This window comes from Brachionichthys hirsutus, chromosome 3 (assembly GCF_040956055.1).
Source record: "Brachionichthys hirsutus isolate HB-005 chromosome 3, CSIRO-AGI_Bhir_v1, whole genome shotgun sequence".
In the NCBI taxonomy this organism is placed as follows: Eukaryota; Metazoa; Chordata; class Actinopteri; order Lophiiformes; family Brachionichthyidae; genus Brachionichthys; species Brachionichthys hirsutus.
In genome coordinates, this window is record NC_090899.1 from 4,113,567 (window position 1) to 4,122,868 (window position 9,302).

General features: G+C 37.8%; 1 protein-coding gene across 1 annotated transcript; it reads right to left on the reverse strand.

Moving 5' to 3' along the window:
* Positions 1–3,730: 3,730 nt before the first annotated feature.
* LOC137914130 (carcinoembryonic antigen-related cell adhesion molecule 5-like) lies at positions 3,731–8,670 on the reverse strand. The gene is made up of 10 exons (XM_068757744.1): positions 8,625–8,670; positions 7,205–7,525; positions 6,614–6,892; positions 6,261–6,524; positions 5,737–6,009; positions 5,397–5,648; positions 5,124–5,223; positions 4,595–4,641; positions 4,440–4,474; positions 3,731–3,964 (listed from the first exon to the last, which is right to left on the reverse strand). The coding sequence occupies exons 1-10, from the start codon at positions 8,668–8,670 to the stop codon at positions 3,731–3,733; spliced, it is 1,851 nt and encodes a 616-aa protein (XP_068613845.1).
* Positions 8,671–9,302: the final 632 nt, after the last annotated feature.

Genomic DNA, 9,302 nt, shown 5'->3' on the forward strand with positions numbered 1-9,302 from the left:
TACATGGAAAATCTTTACATCAGCATTTCATTGAAGGTACAACAGACCTCTGAGGAAGATTCCACATTAAAACACAGAGCACACTTTAAAAGAAAGATACATAATGGTTCCCATAGAAAAGCAAACTACTCATTAGAAGCACAACTGAACAAGGCAAGTAAAAGTAGTTTTTTTTTCCATCTTTGACTCTTTGAAAGAGCCTTTAAAAATGCATTTGAAACTTTTAAATGTCACCATTTACAGAGAACAACACCCTGACCTGTCACAGGCCCACAGATTAAATAACGCATAATGTAGCTGACAAAATAAATTATGAAGGGGTGATATAAATGAAAAGATGGCAAATATTAAAAGAACAACACACCCTTGGGACTCTGTCTCCCCCGTCTGTTTGATCTGTGTGACTCTCTTACATTTGCTCAGTTACTGAAGAGTAAGAAACAACAGTGCATGACTATTATGAGTAAGTGATTTTCTAAATGCAGGTTGGCTTCACAAAAGCCCCTTTTCAGGGTGCAAGTGAATCAGTAACGCAAGTAGGTCAGAGGTCAAGTCAAAAAAGGACTCGTGATGCCAACGATTTTTGTGAAGGTGGAGGAAACACCAAGAATAGGCATTATTATTATTAGAAGTCATGTGACACCTGGACTGGAATACTGGAGTTTTATCTTACTTTTTCTTTGTATTGCCACTTGCAGGATGTTTTTAATTTTAAGGAGAAATGAAGTGAGTCATGTTTTGTAACCTCCGCAATATTTTTTAAGACATGGAGTACTGTCTGATGATTTACATTTTCATTGTCTCTCTATTACTGAGTTGTTTTCTTACAATATTTCTCTTACATATTTGCCCTGTTTTGATGTTCTGTTAAAGCTGACCATGCTTTCACTGTCTGACCCCCTAGCTGCCAAAAGCCTTTCAGGCTAGCAAGATTTAAAAAAAAAAAATGAAATTCCCTTTTCTTGTATGTATTCTTCTTATTATTTAATGTTATTAGACTCTTTCTCTAGTTTCTAAAATGGTTTCATATGATCAAATGTGCCTTTATAAAAGTCGGAAGCAGCTCATGTTCATATCTCCTAAACATATGGCAGGGCATGTTCGGTTCAAAAAGCCACATTCAATGTTGCTGCATTCAAAGTTGTGGCCTTTGGAAGGGAAGCGTCAAGCAGCCAGCTGTGTACCAGGTCAGTGGTTTGATCCCCGCCCCAGCATTCTACATGTAAAAGAGTCAAATCAAAACACTGAGCTACTCCCATTGCTCCTCTGATTTTAGTGAAGCAATGTATTCAAACTTGGAAAAAGTTCCTTTTTTGTATGATGGAGCTAAAAGTGAGAGAGAAGTGAACTCTGATTCAAACCGGGCGCGTACATTCTGTCTAAATATATTAAATCCCTCCGTGAAGCACAAGCATAGATGAATTGACTAATTAGACATGACTTCAACATAATTAGTGTTGAAGCAATGAACATAAATTAATATATCAGGATTTCAGGACAAGTTTGTTGAAACTACTCTGTTGCTCTGGGACATTTTGATCAGTCTTTGAACACTAGATGGCGCTTTCAGCCAGACGTTCCCTACTTAAAAAAATAACATATCACCCTTTGATCCTCAAGCCTGATAATAAAAATAATAAATCAACCTATCACTGTGACAGCTGTTCCCTAAATCATTCAACAATTTGATAATAATGTCAGAATTCCCTTCAATAACAATGAGCTTTTATTACATTAAAGGTTTTCCTGTAACACTGAAGATTTTCAAAGAGAACCATTAAAAAATACCCCACCTTACGCTTTCCATTCACCCTCCCTTCAGTTTAGTGCCCTGCTATGAGTAGATTATATTGCAATGAGGGCACTAGGTTGACAGGCATGTATTAGTCACACCGAACTTTGAACATATTAGTATGTCGCAAATGTAATATACCTGGAAATGGATTTAAGTTTGGATATTTATTTTGCTGATTTTTGTTTTTACATTAAATAAAACATTTGTCATTATCTCTCCCATTATTTATCTACTAACATCAAACTGATGTAAAAGTGACCTTGCACTTATCTCGTGAGTAAGTCACATTCATATCTATGCTGGACTGAAATTACAGTTTCCTGTTAGTTATAAATAAATAAATAACCTCCAACCACGTCAAATTGAAATCTCATTTTACTTCACCACATGAAATGTACCAAGTGTATTGTAAATGTGAAAACAAAGACACAGACACTAGTGTACCGTACATGAACAAGAAAATCAATTACATTTTGGGTAGATTTGAAGATGCGATGCCAGAACATGACTTATTCTCAAGTGTCAATGAAAAAAATAGTTTATTCATCTGAATGCATTTCTGTACATTCACCCCATTCTTTCTTTGGTTAAACATTTCAAACCGCTATCATACATTCACTTTTGAGCCGTGATGGTTAAAGAAAAACAAAATTAATGTGATATTAATGTGAAAACAAGACATAGCACATTTAATACAGTGTTAACAGTGTTCATAAAAAAAGATGGAATATCTATGGAATATTAAAGATTACTCCATTTTATCCTGAAAAAAACAGAATGTACTGTAAATATAATACTTTTTTAATTGAAAGATCAAAGTATTTAAATATATAAAACAATATTCAATCATCCATTTAGTCAACCAATTGATCAATTTTCACCTTCAACTAACATGCAGTATGTCTTAAATTCATCACTCGCCATTTATAAATTTGAAAGAACAACAAAAAGCATTTCGTTTTGTGTGTGGGGAAAGTCAGGAAAGTCAGCTTGTGTAATGGTTCTCTTTCAGTGCAAATGCAATCGACTGTGTGACTAACTCACAGGACGTTTGATCTTTAGCAATGAGTAACCAGGAGAGGGAAACTGGCCAGACACCCATTAGCTTGTGTTGGGACACTTCATTCTTGTAGCGTAGCTTGTCCTGAACCAATCATTGCTTTAAAAAGAACTCATCTGATTCATCAGTGTGCTTCATGATTCCTGCAGTTAGACTATTAATATATGATCAACTCTAAGTACCATCTTCTATATAAATACTAAAAGAAACAGACATTTACAAGTTCAGCTGTTTAATTAAACTCTGGACATCTTCAAGTAATATTTCAAACACGATTTAATCTATTAGGCACAGGTTTATTAACATTTACAGGAAGCCTGTCCTGAATTGCTGTGATTATCACTTATCACCAGGATAAGCACGAGAGGTTTTGTTAGCGGCAACATTTCTGCTTGTCTGTTGGGCAGACCTGAAAGATTTTTTACCTGTAGATGTTAAATATCCAGTGAAAACTACCTTTGTTAAATTAATGATCCCTTGGCGCTTGCAGCATGCTTCGTTACGTTTCATGAATATTGGGCCTTATTGTGTTTCCGTAACCCTGCAATAGCAAAAAAAAACCCACCAGAAAAACATATCCTCCTTGACAGAGTAATAATTTGCACAAACTTTTCATACATGCACAAAAAAAGGTTTAGGATAACTATTATGTATGCAAACCTATCGGGCAGTATTAGACACGCCTGATCTGAGTCCTGGCAATGAGTCTCACAGACTGGTTGAATATTAACCGCTGCTAATGTGCTTTGACTAAGTAAACTCCTGTCCGACTTAGTCCTTCAAAATGACACTCAGATGGAATCGCACGTTTAACCACGTACCAAATTCCAGCTGCTTTGCCTTCCAGGCTACGGTGGCCTCATGATCCATCGTATCTAATGTCTGTTCTTGTGAACCTGAGCGTACAATTCAGCGACACTGGCATCAGGCTGAGGGGCTGCACCCCGTTTTCGCTGCAAGTAAACATCATAAGTAGGAGGCGAGGATGCTGGAGGAGGATTGTTGTTCACTCTGAGCTCAGCATATTCTGATGAGTTGTTCTGTAGATCCAGCTGGTTCGTCCGACTATTTTTGTTCCGGATGAATTGGACGTCTGTGTAGTTTGGCTCCTTTATTAGACAAAGAGAGCGTACATATTAGTTAGGTGTCTTTATTTAACATTTTGGTGAATAAATCATCCCTGTTGGACAAAGTACAAGCAGCCCTACTTCCAAAATAAGACACAGACATGACACGAGAAGCTGCAAAATACAGTTCTGTGGACGTAGAGACACACACAGTGCACAATTCCAAACCTTTATGTACACAGAGCCTCTTCCTGGTTCAAAGTCTGGCACTGACTGTTAAATTCAGACTGGCAGATGAGGGAGGAAGCCTCTCAGTGTCAGTGTCTAATGAAGCTGATCACCAACAGGAAACTTATTATTCTGAATTATTGGCATGTTGAATTGCTCTATTAGCATGCTAGATTCCAATCCAGAATCCAGAAAGCGTGATTACAGTATTTCATGCAGATCATTAATTTAATACTTTGCACATTACTCTTTTATGTAAGCCTCGTGCAAACACAATGGTGATATTTACCTGACTTGAATACGCCATGTTGTCCTTGCCTTCAGCTCCATTAACACATGAGAAATAACAATGATTAGGAAGACTCAATAGCAGGTGAATTATGCTGTATCAATAAGAAAACAACACACACACACACATACACACACATTTGAAAATACACTCACCTGCTGTGCTGGAAAGAATCATGTTTGATCCCTTTTGCCTATTTCTGCTTTTGGAGGAAACGAGTCATTAATATACGATTTAAACTTTTGTTATCAGCTGACATTCTGGAACACAATAGATGTAATAGAGGAACACTATGACCTTAATAACTGTGTAGCTTTTCATAAGCTTCTTCTGATTGGATCCTTTTTAGTGATGATATTTGCAGTTTCATAAAGCATATCCAATATTTCATCCAATATCAGTGTATTAGTAAAACTAAAGACATTTCAACCATCAGTCCAAATGTGTTAATTTAGAAATAGTATGAAAGATGAAAATACAGGAAAAAGTAAAAACATAGGCCTAAAATTTGGATTACACAGAATCTGCAAAAATATTATAATAATAATAAAAAAAAACCATTGCTAAGGTAAATGTTACTGTTAAAAATAAGCTTTTGGTGTAAGTCTGTAAATGCTGAGCTGTTAAATTGGCTTTAATTTTGATGACAGAAATTATTTATAATATCGTCATAAAGCCACTTACTTCCATAGAAAAATGAGTAAACATGCAATCACAAAGACGGCAATGCATGCGATACATATTCCAATGATATGCCCATCACTCAAAGAACGTGATGTCCTGCCTGAGACGGGAAGAATAAAAATGACAAAGATAGAGTTTTTACAAAGAACAGTCCCATCATAAAACACATCATCTGCATCTATGTCAGACCTGTAGCTATTTATCTTATATGAGTGTGATGTCAGACTTTGGACGGTTCATTGGCCTTGTGAGTAATCTGCACCATCCTGTTACCTGTTACAGTCAATTTATGCTCCGCTGATAATGTTCTCCCAGTTACATTATTCATGGCTTGGCAGGTGTAGACGCCATCGTCAGACATATCAGTGATATTTTTGGTGAACACAGCAGAATTGTGTATCACTGTCCCATCCTGTTTCCAGGTGAAACTTGCAGGTGGTCTGGACTCAGCGGAGCAGCTTAATGCTAAGGTCTTGCCCAGCTGTATCTCACTTGGACCTGTGATGTGAACATTATGTGGCCCATCTGAAAAACAGACAAACAGAAATGAAATGATGCATATATGCAGATTTCATGAACAGTAATTAAATGCATTTTATATTTTGTCACCTACGGTTAACGAGCATGCTGTAAATTGTTCCTTCGCTGCTGACAGGGCTGCTGACGTTACAGAAATATTCTCCACTGTCTCCTCTATTGATTCTGCTGAATGACAGCACTCTGTTCCCATCGTGAAACATTATGCTGTCGGTCAGAACCAGTTCTGAGCCGTCCTTCATCCACGTTCTGGTAAATACAGAGCCAATGGCCTCGCAGGTTAAGTTGACGGTGTTGCCCTCAATGGTCAGGTTGGTTGATGATGTGATGAAGACACCTGATATAATCTCTGTTTGAAAAGGGGAACAAAAGTAACCGAGGTGCTAAGAGTTGATTGAGTAACCACAGAATTAAACGCTCATCTACACTTTCACTGTGACTGTGTGGTATTTAATGATTGCCCCCAGTTTGTGACGTCTGTGCAAACTCTGCAGAAGCATTTTAAATAAAAAAACATATATATATATTTTTTTCACAGGTGAATACCCAATCCCAACTTTATCTATACTACTTTGTAGAGACCCTTTCATTCAAACTTACCCAACACAGTCAATGGTGAAGGCTGAGAGTCTCCATATATGCCAGTTTTCTGGTTAAAGGCCTGACAGCTGTAGTTTCCACTCTGATTTACTTGCACATTCACCAGCTTGAGTTCTGGTCCAGTATCAGGCAGTTTATCTCCATTCAGAAACCAGTAAAACTGGGACGGAGGTTCGGAGACAGCCGAGCAGGACAGGATAACATTTGACCCATTCTTAGTGTATTCTTGGACAGAAGATGTCAAAGTAATATTTTCTGGGCCGTCTGAATGCATTGAAGAAAGAGAACAGTGAACACATCACAAACTGTGATGTTATTTGCATGAAGAAGGTCATTTGGCATGTTTAACTCACAGCTGATGGAGAGGTTTACTGGACCACTGGTACCGTCACTGACAGGATTGGACACCAGACACCTGAATGGTCCCTGGTCGTAGCGGCTCACGCTGACTATAGTGAGAGTAGAACCTCCATCGGTGATCTGAACTCTGTCACCGGATGTAACCTCAGAGCTGCCGTTCATCCACAAGAAGGAGAGGGACGACCCAGAGGACGAGCAGGACAGACGGACGGTACTGTTGAACTCCACCAAGTCTGTGCTGCTGACAGTGAGCACCACATTAGAGACTGGTTCTGAAAGTTGAAATAAACAGGAAAAGGATCAGGACTCAAACATAGATTGAAAAAAAAATATTTTATATTTTTTTACAGAGAAAACAAATTTTTGTTGCTTAATTTCTTAACATGATCTAAATTCAGTCTAGAGAAGAATCAATCAATCAACCAAGACTTTATTGTCACGAGCACAAGCAAATAAATGCTTGTATAACAAGCTCCCTAATACAATGCTTAAAAAAGTAGTAAAATATAGATAGAATACAACAAGTAGATAAACAGGAGATTGATAAATACAGAACAATACAGCATGTGAAGTGTTTTTCTCACCATAAACAGTCAGTCTGGTGCTTCCACGGATTATTGACGCTCCAACTGGTATAATAGTAAGACTATATTCTCCACTGTCATTAAAAGACAGATTCCTGAGCTCCAGAGATCCAGTAGACATAAAAACTCTGATCCTGCCTTCATATTCTGGTCCGGTTGTGTTCTTAGCATTGAAATAGAATATAACTTTATCACCAAATTTCCATTCCACTGCGAAAAACTGTGTTTCTGTTGGAGTCACTGTTGTCGTGAACATCACGGTCCCTCCCACAGATTCATTCAGGGGAGTTTCTGGAAGCACCCCGGCTCCTTGGGCTAAACCTGGAAGACACAGTCGCAGGTCCAACAATAACTCTGAGTCAACTGCAAATGTTTGGGATAGTTGACCACTGGGATGATATCCTTAGTCACAAATACAACCTTCATTAATGATGAAAATAAATTGTTAACCAACGGAGATGCCATGGTTTTATTTTATACAGTAGTTTGTTAGAAATATCCCTGTAGCACCGAAATAAATCGACTCAACAAGTCATATGAGTGAAATTACTGGGAGTGATTGTTGGTTCAATTCCTCTAACTTTAGCCATGAGAGAATATCCATGGATATTTTTATTTTTTAATATAAATGGACAACATTTATAGTGGCTTAACCATTCTATGTATTTTGGAACTGCCCGGTAATCCAGTTTTATTGAATACTAACATGTATATTAAAATGTATTTATGAAGAGGGAATTAGTCTTCATTTAGATACATATATATATGTTACACATACTTTATAAGACTTGTGCTTCTTGTGATAATATGTGTTTGTAGTCATGGTAACAGTGATGCGGAAAAGTCTGAGAGGAGTTGTGCATTCCCCTGTGAATGTCTGTTTTGCAGTTCTGTATTTTTTTTGTTACATTTTACAACCTAACTGGCACAACGGAAAAAGGAGGATCTTTATACTCGGATGCTTCTGCTTTACATCTCTGTAGTAACTGATTACACAGGAAAGGGTGTAATCTTTGCATTTCGGGTAAATTTGGGGGTTTCAAAAAGAGGAACTCGTAGGTTGAGAACTTTGTAAAATATGCATCTAGGATCATGTAGATATAATTCTTGAAAGCCACTCAATAATAATAATGCTAATAATATTGATAATAATTTTAGTAATAACGCATGCGAAGCAGATGGTATTTTCAGCAAACTATTTTCAAACGTGAATCCATTCCAATAAATATGTAACGCAACAGAAAACGGAATTTGATCTATCAAGAGAGTTATTCCTAAAGTCACATTATTACCGGCTGACGAAATTCGACTGAATAAAACAACAATCTGCCTTTTGATTATTTAATTTATTCCATTAATTGACCAGGTCTCCCTGTTGGGCAAACATTTCTGCGCGCGTCATCGAAGAGCTTCGTCTTACCTGTAAAAGACGCGAGGACGAGCCAAAGTAAAGTTAGGAGCGCCATGGCGGCCGATTTAATCCTCTATTAAACCTCGAGCTGTCCTGCAGGACTCTGAGAGGTACTAACTATGCGCCTCTGTGGACGCAGTTACGTGCGCGTTGATTTCCGCACCGGCTGTAGAAACCCAGCAAGCGCGCAAGCCCTGAAGCTGCAAGACGTCGCCCTCCTGTGGTAAAAGCGCACTAACTGGGTTCCTGTACCAGGAGTAGATTACTTATTATTAATTATTAGTTCCAAGTAATATCAAGTTGGTTTAGTAAGAGCTGCATTCAGAATACAGGGCGATGGGAAATTCATCCTGTTATAGAATAGAATAGAATAGAATAGAATAGAATAGCACTTCATTGTCACTATTAAGTACAATAAATAGTGAAGGTGAATTTAAAAAAAAAAAGAACAATACACACTATTGGACGCCTCGCAATGGAAGAGCACCATTGATCAATTCTTTTTGCGTACGGTAATCTTGGTCTCATGATGGCAAAATGTGAGCAGCGTGATGAGGAGGACTGTTTAAAAGCCGATTCTGATTGATCCGGGAGACTTATCGGTCGATTCATGGATCAAACATCTGCTGATCGTTTAGCAGCAAGTTGTGTAAAAAGGACTGAAACATTGAACAGTTGTGCATGTGC

Coding starts and splice junctions, on each gene's coding strand:
- LOC137914130 (XM_068757744.1), bottom strand. CDS start 8,670: ATGGCGCTCCTAACTTTACTTTGGCTCGTCCTCGCGTCTTTTACAG. Junction 5,224..5,396: donor GCATAAATTGACTGTAACAG/GTAACAGGATGG, acceptor TTCCCGTCTCAG/GCAGGACATCACGTTCTTTG. Junction 4,475..4,594: donor GATTCTTTCCAGCACAGCAG/GTGAGTGTATTT, acceptor GTGTTAATGGAG/CTGAAGGCAAGGACAACATG.